This window comes from Octopus sinensis, unplaced genomic scaffold (assembly GCF_006345805.1).
Source record: "Octopus sinensis unplaced genomic scaffold, ASM634580v1 Contig19321, whole genome shotgun sequence".
Lineage (NCBI taxonomy): Eukaryota > Metazoa > Mollusca > Cephalopoda > Octopoda > Octopodidae > Octopus > Octopus sinensis.
This window is the reverse complement of record NW_021836291.1, coordinates 164889-191178: the sequence shown is the minus strand read 5'-3', so window position 1 is coordinate 191178 and position 26290 is coordinate 164889. Positions and strand designations below refer to the sequence as shown.

The 26290-nt window shown below is 36.6% G+C and overlaps 1 protein-coding gene and 2 pseudogenes across 1 annotated transcript; 2 read left to right on the top strand and 1 right to left on the bottom strand.

Annotated features, from left to right (window-relative positions):
- Positions 1–13439: 13439 nt before the first annotated feature.
- On the top strand, positions 13440–13914 carry LOC115232098 (protein Flattop-like). The gene is made up of 2 exons (XM_029801963.2): positions 13440–13514; positions 13556–13914. Exons 1-2 carry the CDS (start codon positions 13440–13442, stop codon positions 13823–13825), a joined length of 345 nt encoding a protein of 114 aa, XP_029657823.1. The 3' UTR covers positions 13826–13914.
- Positions 13915–15946: 2032 nt separating this feature from the next.
- On the bottom strand, positions 15947–17079 carry LOC115232097 (annotated as a pseudogene).
- Positions 17080–19946: 2867 nt separating this feature from the next.
- Positions 19947–21139, top strand: LOC115232096 (annotated as a pseudogene).
- Positions 21140–26290: the final 5151 nt, after the last annotated feature.

Sequence of the window (26290 nt, the reverse complement as noted above, 5' to 3'; positions counted from 1 at the left end):
GGATCCGCCCTTGTGCGGACCTGGCCCTACCCTGCTATCTCTCATCCATGTCGGCTTCCAGGAATTCCGTTTGCTCAGTTCTACTTCCCTCTCTCGAACTTAATGAGCTCTCGGAATTCTCATCTGCATGCCGTACGTGGTGCTCACTCGACCTTGATTTTCCCACGATCCCTTCAGTTCAAAGGGGCGGGACGAAATTCTCTGCTTGAACACATTACGAAAACTCCGCTCCAAGTCGGACCAACTCCAGCTGGCCACCCTAACTGCGCCTGTCAGCCGCACAACGGGTGACTGGCTCAAAGCTCTCCCCACTCCTAGTACGGGTTACTACTGGACGACGAATCCTTGCGGATTGGGATCAGCTTACGATTGGGCTTGGACATCTGCCAGCCCCCCCTTGCCGGTGCGGGTCCTCAATTTCGTCAAACGGCTTGCACGCCTTGTCGTGTAAGAAGAGTGCCGGGAGAATTCCCCGTCACCTCATCTGAATGACGTTGTGAGGAGGGCTCTAGAGTCGGCTGGTTTCCCTTCCACCCTAGAGCAGTCGGCCTTTCCCGGAGCGACGGCAAGCGTCCCGACGGGATGACGACCTTTCCTTTTAGGGAAGGCAAGTCCTGGTTTGGGATGCCACGTGTGTCGACTCTTTTTCGGCGACAAGCTGCTTCCCAGGACTGTGGCAAACCCGGGTTCCGCCAGTGCGCTGGCCGAAGAGACAAAGATGACGAAATACCGGTGTATTTCGGACGCTTTTGAGTTTGCCCCCCTCGCCTTCGAAACCTCTGGAATCGTCGGAAAGGCTGCGACTCAACTCCTCACCGCCATTGGTAGAAAAATCTCCACAAAAACAAACGACCGGAGGGAGACGAGCTGGCTGTTCCAGCGAATCTCGGTTGCTGTGCTCCGCGGAAACTGCCACTCAATACGCAGCGCGGCATCGTTGAGCTGACCCTCAGGCTCTCGACAATTCCCTTAGCCACCCATTGCTTACTTTTTTTCTTTGGTTAATTATTAAGATAAAAAAAAAAAACAAAAACAAAAAAAATAAATATTTCTTCAAAAAATATAAGTTTTTTAATTAGCCATGTGATCAAGGGATAATACAGGGATTTGAGAATCATTTAAATAACTAGATTATGCACACAAATATCTATGTAATAACTATCGGAAGAAAGAAAACATCGGAAAAAGTCTGATTGGTTTGGATATTGTAGAAAATGCGATTTTGGAGTTTCTGGGATGATAACAGTAGTGATAAAGAGGACTGGAGCGAAATGGAACATTTGGATGACAAACATGCGGAATACACATTCACAATGCTGCTAAATGCTATTAAGTAAGAGACTCCGGAAATATACTTGATCTATTCAGATTCAAAGCAAATAATTATGATTTCGATGCGAAAAAACAAAATGCTCAAATAAAATTAACTGATTTTTGTATTAAAAAATAAAAATTGTAGTTATCCTTCTTGGTTATATAATTGAGGTAAGCTTTGAACATGAGATATCTAAATTTAAGGAAAACCTCAAAATTGGAGAAAATTTTCCTTAATTCGGGGTTGCATATTTATAAATTAAAACAATTATTTTACTTATAATTATTTTTCTTGGAATATAATTTGGGAGCCTTTCAATTAGGAAGGGACTTCATTTGATATGATCTAAACTAGAATTCATTCTCAGAATTTGTTATCTTTACTGTTAAAAATAAAATTTTATCAGGTCATTTTCTAATAAATTCGATTTTATGCCTTTTTTTAATTTAAATCGAATAACTATACAAATTGTCAGCTTCGTGTCCTAAATGGTCTAAATTGGCAAAACAGATAGGCAATACCAAAAAATATAATTTTATTTTTGATCTAACCAATAAAAATGAATTAATCATAAAAAGACTTTTTGGTTAAAAAATCCTATTCAGACTTTATATTTTTTAATTTAATAATATATTCGAGAGAAAAGCCCCCGTCTCGGGCAATTTCGAGTTCCTTCTCCATCTTTTGTCCATAGTCGATATTTTTGGCCTCATCCATCATTTTTTTGATAAGTTCCTAAAAAATATAATTATAAGCTAATACATCGACAAGTCTTTGTTTCTCGACTTTTCTGGCTTCCTTTCTTTGTGCAATGTAATATTTAAACTTTTTGTAATATCTTTTCTTCCTGTGTTTCTTCATTTGACGTCTCTTCATGGGGATCCCCTTGTTTCTATTCTTTCGGAAAATACAAAAATATTTCTCCGGTTTCAGTGAGGGCTCAGAAATTGAGATTTTTTCAAGGCGGGTGGACATTTGAGAAAAATCGGGGAACATTTTGGTAGGGGGAAAGTGGAGTTTTGGAACTTGTATTTGTGGGTGATATATGATGGGATTAATTGGTGTAAAAGTTTGAAAAAGTCGGCAATTTCTTTTTAAAAAAGTTTTTATTGTTGAAAAAACTATTTTTAATTATCAATCATTACATGTAGCTTTATTTATTGAGTAAATCATATTCTTAAAATATGTACAACAAGAAACCTATTTAAATATTAATTAATTTAGAGGAAATTTTTAACTTTAATTTTTAAAAATAAAAACTTTTTCTAGCAATTTCAGGAATCGTCAATTAAAAAAATTCTTTTAACATTGTCCTGAGTGAGTCTCTACTCAATCACCATTTGTTTTTAATTATTATGAAAATTAAAAAGTCACTGATTTGACTTAATCTTTTTTATTAACAATTATTTTTAAACATTAATTTAAATTTATTATCATAAAATACTCGTGTTAAGCCTTGTTGGTCAATATGAGGGCTGTTCATTTTTCTGATTCAAGCGATGATAACTCCGAGTATTAAAAACAAATAATCACAATTAGAGACCGACACGTTTCAACCAACTCCGATGACTCAGACTCCGAGTATTTCCTCCTAAACTGACCCTCCAACAGTGAGGTCATGAACAGTTGGTTTCGTAGAGCTCGAAGTGAGTCCGATTCCGAGACAGAAGAAGACATTCCTATCAAAAAACCGCTCAAAGAGTGACCCTTAGTTATCATATTAGACGGTCATCGAGCCTAAAGTCCCATATCGGGAAGAATCCCTCAAAAGAATCCACACTTTGAAGACTTGGATGGAAAAAATACACTCAAACATGAAATCTGGCGACAATGTCTCCATTTTTTCAGGTTTCCCGCCAAAAATGACTCATTAGAGTCCAAAAAACTGATCGATAGTTATATTAAGGCGGTAAAATATTTTAAAAATGGAATTCCGCGATATTTTATTCGTTTTTTGAGCAGATTTGAGGAATATCTTGACAAGGTGTTGTTTTTGGTCATTTTGAAGCAATGGACCTCAAAAACTGAACTTACCACAAAAAATCGGAAGGTTCTTCCCGCCCTTCGAGGAATTATGAAGCCACAATTCACGGACTTCCGCGACCAAATTGACAAATTCCGTGAAATCCCGGAAACTGACCCCAATTCAAGTTTTTTGTTCTTTTTTGAAGGAATAAAGACAATTTATTTTATGACGAGGACTTGGAAGTTGAGGAGACCTCGAAAGAACGTGAGAAAGTTGTTGAGGAGGTCAAAAAGGAGTCCAAACACCAACTTTTTAACGCGGAGGACGAAATCACGGAACCACTGTGTCTCGGTAAACTCACGGAAATAGTTTCCGTGAAATATAAGCAGAGGACAGTCCATAAACGCACATTTGAAGACTTGGAACAATTATTGGACGTTGTACAATCACGTGCATTTTCTGTTGGGTTGGAAGTGAAGATAATTGTGTCTATTTTGGATTTGTCCGTGTATTTGTGCAATGACCACTCCACGGTCCCCATCAAAGGGCATATTTGGTCACGGTATGTCTATTTTTATAGTCGGTAGTTTTGTAAAATATTTCCATGTGTTGTTTGACTATGTGGAGAGTCATTCGGAGATTGATTTGAAGGCCTACGAGGAGTCTGAGAGTTTGTTTGAAGGTCCTTTGGTTGTGAACTGCAATATGATGGCAATGGTCGATCATTTGTGTTCGGAGTACAGAAAGAGATTGTTGGCTGTGGATGATTTGACCCCCGAATTTGTAGAGAGGTTGTGTCCTTGTGTGATTCCAGACTTAATGAAGAGTTGGAAGTGATTAAAATATGTCAGAGGACATTTAACTACATTAAAGGTCGGGCTTATTCTGCAGAGATTTGTATTCTTCTCTTAGAGTTATTGCACTACAAATACAGTTGGCTAGTCAGTCCAGAAATAAGCGTATTCCACGTTTTGTGGCATTTTAGAATGATTTGAGTGCTACAATAAAGGAGTATTGTTGTGAAGTGTTTAAAGAAGAGGATTCGTCCTCAGTTCTTTCGTTGAGAGCCGTGTTGTATCTAATCTACCACCACAGTCTTCATTCACGGTGGAATGAAGCATCCGAGTTGTTTTACTTTGGTCGGGTGACTGAGTTGGCATGTCAGAAAAACATGGACCCGAATACTCAAGTTTTGTACAACCGGAGTTTGGCTCAGTTTGGAATATGTTCATTTCGGCTTGGGAAGTTTGAGGAGTCCTATCAAGCATTGGCTGAACTGGGAGGGCATCCTCAGATTACTTATTTGCTTGGGCATGATATTTCCAACCTACAGGAAGTGGGTTCGGAGAGGGCTGTGATCCGTGTGCCTTCCCATATGCACGTGAATGTACGTCTTCTTGAGTATTCCTACCTTGTCTCTGCCCTGTTAGTCCACATGCCTTCCCGTTTGTATGGTTGGTGAGTAAGGTGTTAGTTTATAGGCGGAAAGAGACGACGTGATCCTAATTTTCGTCATTTTGAGAATGTACTTAATTTGGTAGAGAAAACGCCAATTCGGGGACCACCTGAGGATTTGTGGGAACATGTGATCGAGGCAGTTCATTTGCTGAAGGATGGGAACTGGCGGAAGTGTTATGGCACACTGGCACAGTCCACTGCCACCGATAAGGTATAGTGGGGTTGTGATTGTTCAGATTTTATCACTATTGACAGACAGGCCGTCATTTGAGGACGTTCTGAGGGAGAGGGTGAAATGTGAGTGTTTGAGGATGTACTTGTTGACGTACTGTGGAGTGTATTCCAACATTGCAATGCAATATTTGGCCGAGGAATACGAGTTGAGTTTGTCTGTGGTGGAAGGGGTGATTGGAAATATGATTGTCACGTTTATGCTTGATGTGGGAGTGTGGTGTGATTTGTAGGCCTATGTTACTAATGGAGTGTTGGTGTTCAAGTCAAAGGAATCAAAGGCGTCTCTTCTTTTGATGTCGCTTGTTGACAGATTGAAAGATCAGATTGTCGATAAATAGTCGAATTTGGATGGTTTTTCTTTATTTGTAGACTTTATATTTGGTTTTGTTCTTATTTAATAAAATTGAAGTCATCTTTATTATTATTTGCGTACATTTGTTGATTTGGGAACTGTATTGTCGTTAACTAATATGTCATATTTGGGGTATTCTATTGGGACTACTCTTTTCGTACACTAAGTGTATCATATTTATCTTATTCTGTTAAGCTTTTCCTTTTGGACATATGACAGGCTAAATTACGATTTGGAAAATACGTTAAAATGCGATAAGAGATTGTCATTTTTAAGAGAAATTAACATTTTTCTGAAATTATTTGTGGTAAGTTTATCTTGCACAGTTAGTTAGCTGTTACCTTATTGTATTCTAAAATTGATTACAAGTTTTTACATGATTTCTCAAACTAGAGAATAAAATTGTTAGCAGTGAGAATTATCGACTACATGAAATGATCGATTATGAATATATTGATCTCCGTGATACCAATAAGTTATCCAACATGATTGATTAGAGTAAAACTGTATATTAAATTAAATCTGTTGGAGAAAATCAATATGCAAAATAAATCCTACTAAATTATTCACATCTGTTTTTAATTACTTTGAGTTAACTCTTAAGGACAAATAAAGCCCAGATTTTACTTTTAAGTGCATTTTCAAAATCGTTAAACTAATCACCTTAATAACCACAACTGGTCAAAATTTATAAATCAAAAAACTGAAATAAAAGAATTTATTAGCAAAATATTGTAAATAGAACAACCTAAACTAGGAGGATTTCTGCTGTGCCAGAGCTATCAGCGAACTGTTGATCGGAATTGACTACAAATTAACTCATTTAATCAACTTTAAGTCTATTGGACAAGGGAAGTTCAACAGGCGGAGATTTGACGCAGATTTTACACGAAACTGTCCAAAATGTTACGTTTAATTGTTTGAAAACACAGGACTCACATATGTTGTGTCTACAGGGAAGCAAACGAGGCCTCCTTTTAGAATTGTCGTATCTATCAGTCCTACACTCAGAACATACAGCTGTTTGCATTGAGGACAAGTCGGACTGCTATTTGCCAATTCTTCATTATTCACCTCCACGGAATATTCTCTACTTTCCGCGAAAGAACTAGTCCTCCGTGATCTGCCGTTTGAACAAACTGGGGTGGGAGATTCCTCCTTTATTCGAACTCCCCACCACTTCCTATCATTAGACTGACTTTTAAACTTTTTATTCTTTTTTGTGAGAGTATTAGTCGACGATTGACATGCGGAAACAGTTTCCGATACTTCGACCGAAGGACTGTCCCTCTTTGTTAAGATGGAGGCCATCTCACTGCCTTTATCTGAGAGTGTCTCACACGATTTGGAAGAACGATCAATGGACAGGTCCATCAATTCAGCACGGGAATTGTCGAGATGTTGGGAAAATTGATAGGCTGGTTATAAATGAAGAAAAATATACTTTTGGAACTCAATTCGGTCAAAACTGAGTCGAGGGAGTTAACCTAAACTCAGTTTTAAGGCACAAATAAAAAAATATACAAATAGAGAACCAACCATTTCTGATACACAGCCATCCACGTTGTTAGTTTCATTGATAAGAGAAAACAGTTTTTTGAAATATTTTTTGGACTGTTTTACACTGTTCTCAATATCCGTACCCAGATCGGATTCAGGTGCTTGACTTTCTAGTTTAGCCACTGAAGAAAGTATTTTTTGAAGGTGATAGTTTCCCTCGCAGTAGTATTCTTTGGCACGGCTACCCCTCGACATTGACAACACTCACTATATATTTATTTTTGATTATTCTTACTAAATAACAAATTATTATTTATAAATTTTAAATATTTATTTTATAGTTTATAATATTTTTTAACAATTAGGTGATAAATTCTTTTAAATATGTGTTATAAATATTAATAAAGTTCTACTGATTGTTTCCCTTGGGGATCTTATAGTGCACGTCATGGAATAAATATTTGAACTTTTAAATTTGTTAGTGCAATTGTTAAATTCCTTTATGAGTCGTGGCTTATTTATATTGCTTAACCACAACACGTGAAATGTATTTTTCATTCCAAGTTTAATTATTTGTTCAGTTAAATGCAATCTGATTGGCAGCAGAGAGATATGCTGACCCAAAAGGCTGTGTTATCATTTTTGGATAAACTAAGTAAAAGCTAGCTGAAATTGCATTGTAAAAAACTTAATGTAACTATAAAAACTAACATTTTTTATGCAAAGTCAACTCTTTGTTGAACAAGACAAACTTCACTAACAAACTCGACTTAATAGCTGCAGGAATTGAACAGCTAAAGGACTCTTCAAAAATGTTCACGGCAATCCGCCTACTCAACAGGAAAAAACAAACTAACAAACTCAAAATCCATGACAGCAATGGAAGATTCATCACAAATCCCAAAGAGCAGGCTGAATATATAGCCTCGTATTTCGAGAGTATATTAACCGCTCACGGAGAAATATCCGATTACACCAGCGGATACACCACTCATCTCAGCCTACCTATTACCACCGGTGAAGTATCAACTGCAATAGCCAAACTTAAAAATGGCCGCTCCTCTGGACCGGATGGAATAAATTCAGACTGTTTAAATACGGACCGCCTGAACTAACAGACAAACTGGCGGAGCTACTCAATGGTATGTTTATGAAAAAGGAATTCCTCGGTCTTGATTCCGGATTATTAATACCGATCCAAAAGCCTAACAAGCAGGCTGGGCCTGTCGAAAATCTACGCCCTATAATCTTGCTAACACCTTACGGAACTTTTGGGATTGTTACACTGAACCGAATAAGAGAACAAGTGGACACAACTATCTATCCCCGAGTCATAGTGGATTTAGGACAGGAAGATCCACCGCCGATGCTGTCTGGGCCCACAAGTGGTACTGCGCTATCACCCAGAGATACAAAAGTGCAACAACAGTCCTGGGAATAGACCTGTCTAGGGCCTTTGACACGGTACGCCGTGGTCTACTCCTCAAAATACTGGAACAATTCCTGGACCCTGACTCTGTCAATATGATAAGAGTACTACTATCGAACACAAAGCTCAAGGTGCGGGTCGGCACGGCGTTTTCCCGTGAATTCACGTGCAACGTCGGTATCCCTCAGGGAGACGCCCTCTCGCCGTTGCTATTCGTGATCTATCTGGAGACGGCACTACGAGACCTTCGAAAATTCTATGCTGGCAATATCGTCGAAATTGTATATGCAGATGACGTCGACTTCGTGTCAGACGACAAATCGGCCTTACTTCGACTCCTTGAAGTGGCACCTGCTGAGCTGAACAGATGGTTCCTTAAAATGAACGTTGGAAAAACCGGCATCGTTGAAATCATGAGGATGGAGAGCAGCTCAAGTGAAGCCTGGCGCAAAACGAACAAACTCGGTTCTCTACTTGGGGACGCCATGATATTGTCAGAAGAAAGGCTCTCGCTTGGGCCACGATGAACAAGATAAAGAAAGAGTGGATCGGCAAACGACGACTCTGTACGTCACTTCGTCTGAGGATGTATGAAGCCTTTGTCAAACCAATCCTGACATATAATTCGGCGACCTGGGGAATGTCTAGTACTGAACAACGTGGACTCGATTCTTTTCACCGCAGGCAACTTAGATCCCTACTGGGATTGAACTGGCCTATAAGAATCAACCAGGAATCGCTATACAATAGATGCAGAACTGGCCCTCTGAGTGTGGAAATCGTCAATATGCGGTGGAGGTTATTTGGCCATATTCTACGAATGGACATGCTTGCCCCAGCTAACATAGCAATGGAGGGCTACTTCCTGAAAGAGGGATCGAGCTTCCGTGGACGTCCACGTGTTACGCTGCCGGAAACACTTGACGGAGACCTGAAATGTGTGAAGAAAAGGCTAAGGAGTGGTGAGGATCTGGACGAGCTGAGGAAACTCGCTCACGACAGAGGAGGTTGGAGGAGGCTGGTTCAAAGGATTGTTTCTAATGCTGCACGAGTAAAATTATAACTAATATGATTCTACGTATGTTGCAAATAATAATAATAAAGTCAACTCTTTACTTGTACTACAGAGTTGTAAACTAAATTAGTATAATCTAGTTCTTATTTTTCGAATAATTTCATAAGAACCGAACTAAGAACTTTTTTACGACCAAGTATGATCGCACTTATGTCTTATTCGTGTTCTTTACCGGTCTCTCCTTTTTCTCTTGGATCTTTAAACTGGAGAGGACTCAGCAAAGCTTACAAGAACAAGAACTCTTTTTAAAAGTCAATGAATTATAAATGCTTATTCACAATTTTCTTACATAAATCAGACAATCACATTCCTATCTCTCCTAGTCTCACCTGTTTAAAAAGTCAGTCAAGTGCAAGCCAATCAAGAACAAATAAAAACCCAATAGACCGGAATGACAGACAAGAATAAGACCAATTAATTCGTGTTCCGTTCACGTAATCCTTCCTCAGATTCAACCTCCGACTGCTCGACTACTTCATCCTCCACCACCACTTCTGCTTCACTCGACTCGACTGGAGTACTGGACGGACGAATCCACCTCAGAAACAACCAGAAGACAACCAATCCACAGAGAACACAGCCAATGAGAGCCCACTTATCAGACAAATACTTCACCCCTGCCTGCAAATAAACCTACCAATTAACACCAAAAACAACCGAAACAGGCTTCGATGGGACAACAAAAGTCTGAGCAGTCCAATTTAACAGAGAATTCAAATCACTTGTAAGAATTATATTGTCGAATAAAACATTGGCCTCCACAGTCCACAACTCGAATGCCACAGCAGTCTACATGTCAAACACATCAATACAATCGGGGATAACTTGCGATATGGATATGCCTCATAAAAGTAGTCAGGATTACTCACATTTGGAGGGGCCCACACTCCCTGAAATGTCACATGCCAGTACCATGTAATTCGGATTCTTTTTATATGTAGGTTTCCAAGGTCCTTTGTAGTTGGGATTTGGCTTGTATGGTCTATTCCACTCTCCGCATTTCTTCTGCACACATTTCGGGTTTTCCATAAGCGGAGGCTCCCAGTCACCGTCCAAATCAGTGTCCCAATCCTCAGGTATATCCACGGAATAGTCAGGGACCATCAAAGGCTCAGAATCGTTCCAATCCGATGGTTTGACAGCATCCATATCAGGAATCATCCTCTCACCTCCCTCATCCCTGGAATACATTTACCCCACAAAACCAATCATCAGGCTTCACCACAGTCTCATCAACCACCCTACAAAATCACCTCAACCACCAACTCTTCTCTCTCATCCCAATCATGTGGTTTCCTTGCTGTCGGGTCGGGAATAAATTCATCCGGGTTGATGGAAGGCCTTCAAATAAAGGAGACCACTACCTCATGTCAGTAAGAAGACTGCCATTATAAACAACCTTGTTATCAACGGAGATGCTAAAAGCCCCACTGGAGAGAAGTTCTAGTCTATAAAGATGTCTCCGCTCATCGATGGTGAATGAACTGATTTCCTTACATACTTTCTCCTCCATTTCTCCAGAAATAGGGTTTGGGAAATTGATTATAAAGTGTAACTACAGTAAAACTAGAGCCGACACCTTGGAGACTCCTCCACACGTATCAGGCCCAAACATTATGGAAAATGAGGTCGAATCGTCCATTTGGTCCTAGAAATGACTTTATAAAAGTACAAGAGGATCATTTGAGGATATAAGTTTGATATATGACCCACCACAGTCTGGTTTGACTTGACAGTGAGATTCAAATTGAAAGTAAAGGGCATCCGTTGTAGAGAAATCGAAAGGGGTTTCCAGGCGAGAGGACAATCCGTGGTGACTTAAAGGAGTCTAGAATAGATCAGGGGATTCTTACCTCCATAAGCAGTCCGGATTCTTGAAGGGAAAATTTACCTGATGGGAATATTAAGGGAATATGTGCCTGTGTATCTCATGTCTGGAGATCCTGTTTTTGAAGACGTTGAGGGAATCCATTTATCACTGTCGAATGTTTCAAATGATTCGATAAAGTGGTATCTTGGAGGAGGAAAAACTTGCTAAATTGGAAATTAGAAGTGAAATATACATTTTGGTTGTTTTCTGACCGTATCGAGATTAGGAATAGTGCGAAGGTAAAAAAGCACATTAAAACAACCTAATGGTGATACGTATTAATTTTATTACAAATTGATATTTTATAAAATAGATATGAATTATATAGAATTTATTTAATTCACACTAAAAGTTAAATGGAAAATTTATTTCAGTATATCAGTCGATATATTAATGTTTGCTTGTTCGGCCAAGCCATCATTTTTAATCTAATATTTAAAATCCGTCAAAAATTAAAATAATTTATAAAATTTCCAGTCAGGATAGTCATAAATCAGACATTTAAGAAATTTGAAAATTTTTTTTAAATTTGTCTGGAGAGATTTAAAATTAATTTTCATGAATTAACCCAAATTTGAGACATATTCGATAATATGATTGAATTGTTAATTGATTGTTTTATTTCAATGAACAATATCTCGACTAATTCGACTATATAAAATCGTGCAACGAATATTTGTAATATTCCAATGGGATTACTCAATAAAATATTTGGAAATCTAATCTTTTCGATGTGGTTACTTGAAATATTGTTATTTCGATTTTGTAAGTTTTTTGAATTATTTTACAAAAATCTGTTAGCTTGCGTAAGCGCACCAGTTTTTATTGATTATATGTGTATATATGTGTGTATATACATTAAAAATACGACAGTTTAATATATGTACTGTTTATTCTAATTTCTAATTTTTTAGTACGCGAAATTTTCAGTCGGCTTTGTCAGTGTTCTGTATTTATGTCGTTTTTGTGGAAAATTTATTCGTTTTGGAAATATCGGGGAACCGACGATTTTACCCTGTCCTCGGCAATCTGTGACAAAACAGAAATGATCGAAATTGACGGATTTTTGCAGATGCCTTCTCCAGATCAAACGGATGATCAACTTGACAGCAACATTAAGGCAATTGAGACTATCGAAAGGGATATTAAACTTGATATTGCTAAATTGGACTCTATAATAACCGAAGTCAAATTCTGTCAGAAATTAATTTTTGAAAATTAATCTATTACTTTATATGTTCATATTTTGTCATCATTATTTCAAGACTTATTATTTTAGGGATCCAAATAGGGCAGTATTTTTTTTGTTTTTTTTTCAACAGAAACAAGAAAGTTAATAAATTAATTGATGGGCAGTATTTTGTATTATTTTTTTACAAAATCAGAGTTTATCGGTTTTGTTCAAAAATTAATAAATACAAGAACAATAAACATTTTATTGGCCAAAGATATATAATCAAATTGGCGAATTTGATGGGAGTTTTTTTACATTCAGACCAATTATGTTTATTCTTTATATTTTATTTTTCTAGCGATAAAAATTTAATTACAATTATTAAAGCAGCGCCAAAATCTCAATGCGCACCCATGATCCTCGGGAGGCAAACTGGCTAATGCAACGGTTCTCGATTGCCATCATCCGGGGAAACAGTTTGGCAATCCGCCAGGCTACATATCTACCATAAACATAACCCATCTGATTAATTAACTTCTATTTAGAAAAAAAATTATTAAAGAGTATTTCATTTAGATAAAAATGTTAAATTTTCGAATTTCTTGCTTAGTTATAGATTTTGAATCTCAACTCTGTTCTTAATGCTTAAATAATTAACTAATTCGGATTTTTAAGACATTAAAAACTGAATTTTGCAAACATGGCTCTTTTTTTCGTAAATGAATTTTGTTTCTGTTGTATTTTTGATATAAATTAGACTTATTCATTTTAAGACAAATTCGAGTCAATAAAATGTGATTTATTTAAGGAATAATTGACCAATACTCTCCCTAAAGTTCAGTTCGACAGCAAAATACTTTCGTAGACTAGAATTATAATAGAAATTAAACAAGTCCGTAAACCCGTTTTAAAAACCCCGTAATTTTTAAAATAAATTTTTCTAGCAACTGAAATATGCAATTGAATTAATAAATTCATTCACAATCATTTCTCGACTTGATTTGACAATAAAAAAGAAAATATATTGTCAATATATTTATTACTACAATATCCATAGAAACGTTGGATGTCGATTATTTTTAATGCTTCGCAATATGAAGATGCATACCGACCAAAGAGACTTGGAAATTGGGAAATTCCTGTTAATTCAAGAAAAGTCGTTTTCCAAATATGTTTTTTTAGAATCTAAAAACGTTCGACGGATTTACTGAAATCATAGCTGATAATCGAGGACATCTCAAAGACAATAAAAGAGATTCCAAATTTTCGTGGAGTACGTATATTGGCACGTGGGATCTTCCTAAAAGCATTCCTGGAAATCATGTAAGTACAAGAACAAGCAGAAGTGCTAAAGCAGTCGAAAAATTGGAAAGTGGCTTGCATACAGCTAATGAAACTATTGTCCAATGTCTTCAGAGAAGACAGAAAAATCAGGTTGTTTCAAATATATAAAAATAGAAAAATGAGGACAAAGTTGTAGTCGTAAAAACAGAGGAAAGCGTTAAACCGGATGTGTTGACAATCGAAAAAAACGAGGAAACAACTTGACATACTAATGAGATTATCTTATTTACTAATAAATTGATTTATTCTTTAAAACAACAAAAATTGGAAATTATATACGTAATTGAATTATGATTTATTAAAATTGAGAATATACGCTGTCCGATTTTTCTATTCTATCCGCTGAAGCTCCGTGACCTTTTTTTTGTGAATTGATAAAAATAGATTAGATAGAAATAATACAAATATTTTGCCAAACAGTTATAAAATTAGCCTTTTTATTTTTAATATGATCCTGATGATCCATCAATTTTATGCTCGAATGCCAGTTATGACAAAATGAGTTAACCTAAACATATTCGATGTCTTCAATTTGAATTTTTAAATGATTATTGTAAAACGTATTTAAATCTCCGCAAAAGAAAATAATGAATTTTGTTGGTTTATAATCGTTATAATTTTCGTCTTTTTTTTGTTTTTATAAATACAAAATAGGAAATATCTGTTTCTTAATTTCCAATTCTGGCCTAATTTTATAAGGACTATTATTATTAAAAATGTGTGCTGTCCTTAACCCCCCTCTGAATAATCAAGTTACACCTCCCTCCTGTCAGACGTTAGGCAACAGACGGTCAATTTTTTCTTTACCAAATATTAATTATTCCAACAGTTTTGTGAGTAGAATAGTGCATTGTAGACTGAGCTGCAGTTGTTGGTCCACTTTGGTCAGTCCATACATTTGGATAGTCTCCTTTCCAACCAGAAGTAGTTGGTTCTTTCATAGTTTGACCATACTTAACCTCGATCCTAGAAAAGTAAAATTTTGAGACTTTCCATCGATTTTGCAGCCGTGGTGAGTTTCCTGGAGGGCATATCTGGCAAGGAATGCGTAGACCCAAAAGGACCACAGATCTATAAGCAGGCTGAGCTATTTCAACTTGGTTGATAAAATCAAAAAATAACGAAAAATATGTAACAAGATTATTTCTACAAATCTAATTTATGTGTTCAATTCATATTCTCAGCTTAGATTTGATGAGGTATGTCAACAAGAATGAAAATCAAACCCCAGCTTAGGATCATTGCCTTGTGAGGTGGAGAAAACAGCGAAAATCTATCGTAGACTAAAATTTAAAACAAACAAAAAGATTACTAGATGATTAGACATTGGTTTTGTTCTGCCAGTTTGCCTCTTTGCAGTTTTAAGCGTACCCTAATGATTGTACTTAAAGTAAAAAAGCTTCTCTTCTGCTTTTCAATTAAATTATTGAAGCAATTCACCGAATTTTTCACTGACTCAATCAATAGTGTGTCAACACTCCTTCTGAAAGCTAACTTCAATGTATATGGTGTACCAACATTTAATAGTATGACTATCCAAATAGTATGATCTTTGCCCGTCTCTGAACTGATTTAGACTACTAATGAAATCGACATCCACGTGGGTATTCTTCGACTGTCGAGACAAGTTGTTCAAATGTAGTAGAAGAAAAACAACTTTAGACGAACTTAAACAAATAATTTTTAGTAAGATTATTGAACTTTTCCGCATAAAAATTGAACACTTCAAATATTATAACCATTTTCAAGAAATTTTTGGTCAAATTATTTAATAGTATGACTCATACTAGTTATCTGTTAATTATTTAAACTTTTTCGGTTTCATGAGTTATTCTACAGTCAACAGCGATGCTCAGAACAAGATAACCCTACTCCGATTGCTTACTTTTAATAAATTATGAAATGTAAAACGAACTGAGTGTAGTAAATTGTTAAACACAAACATATATCAATGCCAATTTTCTTATTTATCAATTTCAAATAAATGACAGGTTTTATTAGGGTTGAATATTTTTTAAGTCGTAGATAACTTATTCTTTGAATTCTCAGAAAAACCAAAAATTAAATTCGAACATTTTAAGTACAAATACAAAAATAATTAGATATTGGAAGCCCAATCAGGAATAGGAGAGATATACTCATTCCCCAAAAACTACACAAAATTAAGCACAACATTCAAAACAGTGTATTTCCAGGCATGCAAATATATCGAAGGGGACAATTCGTTCATCAATGGACTAGAACATTCCGTACAAACTGACAGAAGACCCCCAGAACCAAAAGTTGCCAGCGATTTTTGCATTCTTTTAAAGTTCTCGACCACCTAGACTGTAAATCACCCTCTACAACAATTTCCTTGTCAAAAACACCAGAAACCCCCAAATTCTCTCCAAAAACAGCAACATTCCCATAAATCCAGTCATTAACAATTGGAAACCCCAAAAATTGTAAATGAACTCGTATTTGGTGGGACCTCCCAGTTTTGGGTGTGCCTAAATGTTCTACAATGACATAATCACATTTCACGATCGAATGCTCTTTGTGGTACCACAAAAACTCAAAAACAGTGCAAGCCGCTTTGCCCAAAGTCCTGTCCACACAGCAAAGTCCAGTGGCAGGACTAAAACAGAAAATATTCTCAGCACACTTAATTAAACCGCTATGAAAAATAAACGGAAAAATAAACTCTGGAAACTTTCCGCGAACCATGCACAAATATTCCTTGCGGATTTGTCTTTTTTGAAATATTTTATTTAATTTTTTGGTCGTTTGTGGATTTTTAGCCAAAACAACAAGCCCAGAAGTAACTCGATCAATCCTGTGGATATCATTGGGAAATTATAAATATTTTTTGTACTTTTTAAGCCCAAAAATCCATTTTCTACTTCCAAAATATGCATAAGTGAATTTGAATGATACAACCCGCATGGATGTATAGGGATTGATCCCGGCTTATTACAGACCACAAAATCTTTATTTTCTTCCACAATCTCAACTTTTTGAGCAACTGTTGGGGGTTCGTGTCTTTGATATTTCCAAAAAATAAAAACCGATGGATTTTGTTTGTTATATAGTCTCCTTTTTTGATTATATAATCTGGATTTACTATTTGGCCATTCACACGTAAAAGTCCTAAAGAAATCATTTTTTCCTGTTCTTTTCAAGCAAATTAAAAATACAATTTGTGAATGAGTGTATTGAAACTCTGTTTTGTAGAGCTCGGTTATATTTTGAGCTATCCACCTGAACTTGGCAATTGTTTTGTGGGTGTAATAGTATGGCCGGACCTTCCTCAGTCCTTTATTTAATTTTATCGGACATACCTTCTTCGTAGTATAGTTCTCCCTCTTCAGTAGTATCATTTTCTTCCTATAAAAAATGATGACAATAAAGAATACCACATGCATTTAAAATGAAAGCAATTATAATATAATTTAATATTTAAATGATTTTAATTAGTAAAATTTTCAAATTAGACATAAATTATAATTATATTCGTTATGGTGTCATCAGTTGGATCGGATGAATATTCACATGATATAGATGTAACAAAAAAAATGCTCAAAAAAGCTTGGAGGTTTTAAAAACATATAAATTAAAAACATAGAAAACACAAAAACAAAATAAAAGCAAACGAGACCCCTCAACAGAAACAAGCCCGTCGTTTAGCAAAAAAAGAATTTAAAGAACGGAAACACCACCTAATCAACAACGTAGGACTATCTATTCTAATTTACAAGTCTAACATTCCCAATAAACTAGGACACCATTTTATATGGCACAAAAAACTCGAAAAAGAAGGAAAACTGCACTTATCTCGCAAACAACTCGAAAAAGAACAATCCGAGAAAATGGCACTAATGGCTGTACTACAAATCCTTCTAGAACATTCTAGAAAGAACTAGAAGAACTAAAAATGGCCCGTGCACTCCGAAACCGACAATACACAGAGCGGACAACCACCTGGGTAAGAATGGTCCATAATAATAAGAAATAGGAGATGATTCAAAGAGAAAAGGATTCCGCCTACCACGCAGAGTGGGAGAACAGTGACGAACAAGTATTTATAGTCATAGCCATGTCCAGTTCCAACTCCAACAGGCAACTCTCAGAATGAAAATAAGACTGGAGAATGGTCGGGCAATGCCCATTGACTTGTTGTGGAATTACATTGTGTGTGCCAGTGGAGTCAAGTCAGCAGTCAAACTGGAACATCCATATAACTATATTTCTGTAGAGAGGTTTATTGAGGGCTAGAATCTCCCTATTGAGAGTCTGGATGATCTGTTATATGACATTGGGGTGGTTAAGACACTCGAAAAGGGCAGTAATGCTGATTTCTGGGAAGATATGATCGTATTAATAAAAGATAGACAAACTGACAATCAGAAACGACTGACTGATGGTTGTAGTGAGAGGGTAACCCTTAGAGGAGAGTCGGTATAGAATGGAGGGGGCAGTGGGAGAGGACATAATACAGAGAGTGAGGACAGTAATCGACGGAAAGGGGGCAGATGAGCTTAGAAATATTGACAGACTTGTAAATGACAAGTTGAAGGGAGGAGAGGGTGTCGATATTGGTTTTTGGGAGATTTTGTCCAAGAGACTGAAGGTTGCCATTGCCGCGGCATCGTTGGACGAGAAGCACAAGGAAATGACAGAGAATGACCCCGAATATGATATTGAGGATAAAGTCGTCGAGTCAGAGGAGAGTGAGGCAGAGTCTGATCATTTGGCCACTGCAAGACAGGAGTATGAAAATGGGTCGTATTCCCCAATTCTGATTGGATTCGACCAAGAGAACCCTCTGAACATGGTGGACGAGGACGAGGATGCCATTAAACTGTCAGGAGCCCGTCTTCAAGTTCAGAAAATAGCACAAATGACGGTTTTGAAATGAGAGGCATTTCCTAGCTGGACAGAGAGCAGGAATTCGATTTGATAGCCCGAGAGGGAATGAACAGCGAGGAATGTGTGTTGGATACTCAGGTGGACTTGGGGAAGCAGGATGTGGTGTGGATGGACAAATACAGACCGAGGAAACCACGTTTTTTCAACAGAATGCTGATGGGGTTTGAATGGAATCGGTACAACCAGACACACTACGACCCTGAGAACCCCCCGCCCAAGACAGTTCAGGGATATAAATTTAATGTATTTGTGTTGTTTTAGTGTGTAGATATACTATCCTGATTTGATTGACAAGAACAGGACTCCCTCATTCTCATTGGTGGGTTGTTTGGTGTAGTTTAGAAAACGTGTGATGACGGTGACTTTTATATTCTCAGGTTTTCCGGGGGGCCTCCCTATGAGGTGGCGTGTGGGCTTATTTGTAGGACATTGCCTTTAAGATTGTGGATAAGGACTGGGAATTGTCGTGGAAATATGGATATCGTTGTCAGTTTCAGAATGATATATTTCAGCTCTGGTTTAATCTGCGAAAGGACCGATATCGTAGATAATTTTTGTCCATTTAATAATTGTTTTTAATTTCTGTTGAGGGAATAGGACTCGGTCGTGATTAGTAGTGTCCTCTAAAATTTAGATTTAATTACTGATTCTCTTTATTATTTTTATAAAGTCATACAAAAAGTGTTTTTGGGAATTTGAAAATTAAAAAATCATGTTTTTTGTTTGTTTTTTGAATTTTTTTAAAATCTTTTTTGGCGGATGAGAGACATTATTTTATCATGCAAACTAAATCCGGGTAGATTTTCCAAGCATTCTGCCAGAATAATTCAGCAAACTTTCGTTCTATTCTAAAGCCTATGAGTCTTGATGGTGCGAAACACTCGATCTTTTTTTAACACTTTTTTATTGACCAAAGGACCAGGGTAAGCCAGTTAATTATAATCCCCCGTGATCCCCCGATTCATGCGAGGGAGATCCTTCTGAAAGGCTCGATCCTGCCCACAATGAACGGACTGAGACGACGATGTCCCAGGGTCAGAGTTCTAGAAGTTCTTTTTGGGTAGGCATTAAGTGCCTCCTGAGCGCTGAGAAGTCAATAATTTTTCTCTTTTCCATTAACTTTCTTTTTGACATTAATTTTCTTTAAATCAAAAAATAGAATTAATTTCCTCGTAGGCTTTCAATTTGGCTTATAAAATTTTGTGAGACAGTATTTGTTGTAATGGATATTATAAAAATGTAAGGTTAGAATGTTTGAATTAATCAGTTTTATTCAGGCGATCTTGGTTTGAGAATTTTATTCCATTTTTCGACAATTATGGATTCACTTAAAACACTGGAACAAATCAGGCGAAAGTCATTTGTACAGAGTATATCCGCAAGCTGACATTGTTATCATGTCTAACCTCAATCCTTGTCAAATCATTGTGCAATTTTAATGAAATATACCCATTTCTACGGAATTCGACTGAGGACTCCAATTCTCCATTGCTTATGGTCACATCTCCTGCTTCCTGAGGCTCATTGATGCACTGGGATTAAATTGTTGCTTACTTGGGAAATTAACTCTTCGTGCTCTTTGTGGTAGAATGGAAGATATAAATTGGCGAATAAACATATATGGCCTGTTAAGGTGATAAATTTCTCATCTTCGGTATTGAGATATGTTGGCCCGATGAGTTCTAAATTTACAGGAAAAATACGCTGCGATTCCATTTTCTCGTTTTTAAAGATATTTCAGAACGATATAATAACTTGCAGAAAATAACATGTTTTATTGATTAATTAACAAATTTGTAATTTTCGATCATGAATCAAAATTTTATTAAAAAATTCAAAAACATGTTGCCAAAGTCGAATTCAGAGACCTAAAAAAATACCGTCGACTATCTCACCATTTCTCAGCAGTAGAAGGCCTCTACACAGGCCAGCACATTTACTGCGGAGTGAAGGGTTGACTAGTTGGGCTGACCCCACTTAGCCTCTCTGTCAATCGGGAATGTCCTCCCAGTAAGATCCATGTCTGAGGGGACTATTATTAGTTCATTGGAGGAAAAGTGTGGAGATCGAGGAAAATTGTCTCGTGCATCGGGAGGGTACAGCACAGTCATTTCCCACAACGTCGAGGCCCGGACTACTCGAATAAAATTACCGTCAGGCATAAAAAGACATTTCCGTCAACAAACCGAGCTGTGGTGGGAGTTGTGACCGGCGGGGGACGTTTGGAAAAGCCTTTGTTGAAGGCAGGGAGGGCTTGCTGGAAGTACAAGAAAAAACGCAAGTGTTGGCCCCGTGTGAGAGGAGTGGCTATGAATGTGAGAAAATGGTGGTTATTTGTAGCCTACGGAACATCCGTTTGGTGGTGGGAATCATCAGCATATTGGGAAGGCCTCCACGACTAGTCGTAATGCTCCTCCTGGACGGAAAGTTGGACTTATTGCTGCGAGGAGGACTGGACGTCTCCGAGGTGCCAGCAAGTCAAAATTGCTTGCGGCAGTCAAGTCTAAATAATTATGTGTTTTCGTTTTTCAGTTGTTATTTTATTAAAATTCATTTTTTAAATATAAATTCAGGTGATAAGATTTTATAATAATTTAAATAAATTGCCATGTTTAAATCATTTGGTTCGTTGTGTGTCTAATGGATATCCACAATGTTCTGAAACAACTAGAAGTAAATTTTATTTATAATAAAAATATTAGAATTTTATTACAAATTGTTCAATAGAACAACTATCCTCACAATTCGTGCTCTCATCATACATTCCCCACCAATCGTATTTTCAAATCACTAATTTTAAGAGTAAAGGACACAAAAGTAGTACTGGACACAGCATTTATAAACATTCTCGGAACTCTCATGGTAAAAAAACAATAAACTACTCAGAATAGTCAGAGAATTCCGTCCAAGACTCAAAACTGACCGAAATTCTGGACAAAAGTCTAGTTGTGGCAGAACGAGGTCTCAGCTCGACGGCTCTGCCTTTAAAACTCTCCGGAGATGTCCTCGAATGCCACACAATCGACCGATGTGAAGTTATTTTCACATTTCTTGAGAAAAATATCCAAATTTGGAAATCGGTGAGTCATTTTTATTCCAAATATATTAGCCAATGTTTTTAAGCACACAAAAATCCCTCCAGCCTATTTGTAACGGTATTTCCGTGTTTTTACCACCAGATTTTCTCCGTCGACTTTCACGTGTTTGCCATGCTGAACTTTGTGCTCGAATTCAAATTTTTTTGGCCAGACTTTTGCCACTTTGTGACAGATCTGGTTGTTCTCTGTCCTTAACCTGTCAGGAGTGAATTTGATGGGTCATTTCTACAACATTCCACAGACTTCTATCTCTACAGTGGTCAATGATGTCAATCTTCTACAGGTTTGTTAGTTTTGGGGTGAAAAATGGTAGAATGATGGATTGTATGATGAGGTGGGGTCAATGGAGGATGGGGAAATGTTGGATTATGCCAAAATGTGTTTTCTTCCTTGTTTTTTTACTCTAAAGGGGACTCCAATTTATAAATTCTCAGTTTTGTCAGAATTTTTGGACGCTTCAAAAATATTTTTCCTCATCCTGTCTGATTAATGATTTGAATGTGGAAGAATGGAATAGATTCCGCAGAGTTGGGACTATTGGATCACCGTAGATTGCCGACGATGTTTTGGACGCCTTCGAGGCCGTGAAGGACACCAACGAATTATTTGAGGAGTCAGTCCACTACACCCTCACGTCGGAAGTGGTCAAATACCTCACTTCCGAAAACGTAAAAGTCCTTTTCTATGTCAGCTAATGTCCCTACAAATATCGGATGTGATTTTCCGAAGACATATTTTAGTCCAATTTATAATATTCTTCCAATATTTGCGTCTGTGTCGCAAGAAGAGTCCTGGAACGTATTTTTATGTTTATTTTTGAAGGAAGAATTTTGCCCCACAGCCACATTCTGAGTGGATTGAAAGTTCTTGTGATCGATGTTACTCCTTGATCAGACAAACTGGTCAGGACGGCCAGGATTTTGCGAATGCTGTGAATGTATGATTTGTTTGTTAGTTTATAAGGTCATAATGTCACATGAAAGGTCGTGGAATACGTGGAAGAATAACAAATGTCCTGATTTTACTGTAAATGAGGATCCCCCGGAGTCAAAAAGGTTTGATTGTGAGTTGAATGTGGCAGAAAATGTGATTGGATGTCGCAAGTTGAGAGTTTTGGAAGTGTTTTGGAGAAATTGGAGAAAAATGGTGAGAATATTGAGTCGGGAAATACTCTCCGTTTTCCGTTGGATATGTTCACTTCCGTAAAACTGGAAAAGTGTGATTTGAGTAGTAAAGTCAAAGAAAGGTAATAGTCGACGCCAAAAAGTACTGCCAAGACAACATTGAGTTGATTCGAGCTGAATTGGAGAGTCTGAACGACGGGTAGGCCGGAATATCAGTTCTGGCAGGAATCCGACGGAGACTCCCACATTGTGGTGTCTGTTCAGATTGATGGCGGACCAGCAGACGCATGCATGTGAGACAATGCCCAAAGCAAAGTCCAACGTCGACATTCTTAGAAATTTTTTTTCATTAGCGGGAAGCCAGCGAGGATCTCCTGAGGAGGTATTGTCACGTATTTTATGATAGAATGTGTTTAAGACGGAGATATTGCCGATAGTGAGGAACATGAAGGAGATGAGCACCAACGATGAGCCTTCGGCAGTGAAGGCTGTGGAACTCCCAGTGATCAGTGAGGAGTGTGAGGTGCCTCAGCAGAGTTGGTGGAGTAGTGGAATGTGTAGAACAGTCGATGGAGTACGACGCCTATATTCGGAGTTCGACGGTGGAGAAGGCGGCAGTCATGTTGGCACCCAAGGCAGCCAAACTGATCGAAATACTCAAATTCGTGGAGGATGTGGCCAAATATTTGTCGGATATGTTAAAGAAGGGGGGCATGTCTAAAGTGAAGGTGACTGAGTTAGTTCTCTACAAGTGGATTGTATGGTCTGTTTATTACTCCAAGGAGACCAACGAGGGGGATGCCTGTGTAGGGAAAATTCGGGATATTCTTATTGCTAATAATTTCGTGGAGGAAGCAAACAAGTTATTCCCAACCAAGTGATTTAAATTATTTGTTCTTGTTATTTTCTAGTGGTATAAGAGTATTGTAAATAAATAGGCAGTTCAATCTTATCATGTAAATATATTTGCCTTTGTCCATGTGACTGTCTACATATGTGTTTCAATATTTTTGCACATTCCATAATGGGAATAATGAATCAGTTAGATTTAATTATTTGACTTAGTTATCAAAATCAGTCTTCTTTAGCCTTCCTTTTCCACGTGATGTATAATTCAAATTTGTAGAACTGTGCTTGTTTATTGTAATACAGCTCTGTAGTTACATTTGCAACCGTGCGTGGTGCATAATAACTGAATAGTTGTTGTTTTTCAAAAAAGGCCTTTCGGAGTACAACTTTCGACTATACTTTCAATCCATCGAGCCCATAATAACTGAATAGTTGTTGTTTTTCAATTGTAGTATGTTACTTTTTTTTTTTCTTAGTCAGTTGACGGATCAGCCAATCTTTATTGTGACCAAAATGTGATGAGGGATCACAGCACATGTATATACATCATAAATCATTAAAAAATATCCCTTGCGATAGTACGCTCTAATTCTTTCTCGATCGCGTCGGCTTCCCGCACTTGAAGCTTTTAATTAATTAACTTGTAATTATTGGTTGGTTTTCATTAAAAAATTAGTTTAATAGATAGAAAAATTTTTCATCAAGAGCTGGAATATCAAGTGCCAATTAGTCTTTGAACAGTTGGTTATTTATTTTTTGATAAAATAATTGGATTCATTTTCATATCGATCATTAAATTATACTAATTTCGAATCACTAGTATATTTAAACGATTCTTGACATCATTTGCGATCAATATTTTGCACATGCGAAAGGAACATTCAGAAGACATAAATACTTATTGAATATAATGAAGGAAAATCAATCCGAAAAGTTTCAGAAAATGTTTTCTCATAAATGTTTATATTCCGAAAAGTACAGTATGGAACATTTTTAATAAATGGAAATTATTAAAAAATACCAAAAATACGCCAAGATTAAAACAACTGAAAAAAAATCATCTCGATTAATTTCCATAGATAGACGAAAAGTACTTAATAATCAGAAATTGTCTCGTTAACAACTCTCTACTTACTTGGGCAAAGTAGGATCGTTTGTATGCTTACAGACTGGTACAAATGCTTTAAGAATAAAAGAGTTCCATAAATGTCGTCCACGTAAAGTTCTGCTGCTTACTAGAAAACACGTCCACGGTTAAAATATGCTAAAAAAATTTACCTCAAAATGACAACTTTTCAAATACAGTTTACTCTCTATTGCTCGCCATTTCTCTATAAGTCGCCACATTTTTGGGAAAAATGCCTTTTTACTAAGGAAATTCCATTGTTCGCTAAATTCTCTTATTCGCCACATTTTAGTATTAAAAAAATTACAATTTATTATTTAAAAAATAACTTTTCATATATTTTACGATCTTAAATTAAACAAACAGAAGATTCTTGGAATTAATCCAATTTACGGAAAAAGTTCTCGTTTTTCGAAACTCAGAAATTTGTCAATTAATTCTGAGATCATTACCTGGATAGATTACATGGAATCTGTTGGAGTTTGTCTCAATGATGAGATAATTTATCTAAAGCAGCTAAATTTAATGCGTTAAACGGTCTCGCCAAATTTAAATCCAGTAAAGAATAACTCGAAAAGTTCAAAAAAGGCACAATATAAAACTAAGAATTTTTCCTTGTGAATTAGGAAATACTGAAATAAGTTCAAAGACAAAATCGAAGACTAAAAAAATTATCTCTTCGAAAATAAATGAATATGGTTCCGAAAATGTTTATAATGCCGACGAAACAGGCGTATTTTACCGGACCAATCCATCAAAAAGTGTCTGCAAGAAACACCGACCAAGACAAAAATTACTTAAAGATAGGTATAACATTTCTTAGCCAATTTTCAGATTTTCATTAATGCCTTGCGCAAATATGACTGGATCTGATAAAATAACCCATTGATGATCGGAAAGTTTAAGAGAACAAAGTGTTTCAAAAACTTGAACGTTGATGAGTATTTAAAATACCACAAATTCTTCAAAGATTTGGATGAACGTGGAAATATTTAGTGATTGTATAATTGGAATAAAACTTTCAAACGAAAACAAAGAAAGATACTTTTGGTAGTAGACCATTGTCCTTTTCATAAAATAAAATTTGAATTAGGTATGATAGGAGTTTTATATTTGCCAAAAAACACAACTACTGTGATTCAACCGATGGATCAAGGAATCATTAGAATCTAATGATTAGATCATTCCACTCGCATTTCAACAAATTTAAATTTAAACATATAATCGAAAAAATAAATAACGGTAAGCAAATATTGAATGGTATAAAAAAATAACGCTGAAAGATAGAGTCTTATTTCCTTATTTTGCCTGAAAAAATGTGTCGGTGGATACAATATCAAAATGTTTTTAGCACGTCAAATGGGAAAAAAGCATTGAAGAGCCTATTAAAGGAGAGCATAAAATAAAAAATTTCGAACAAATTATAGATAAATTAATGATCTCAGATCCCATAAAAGAAGAGGAG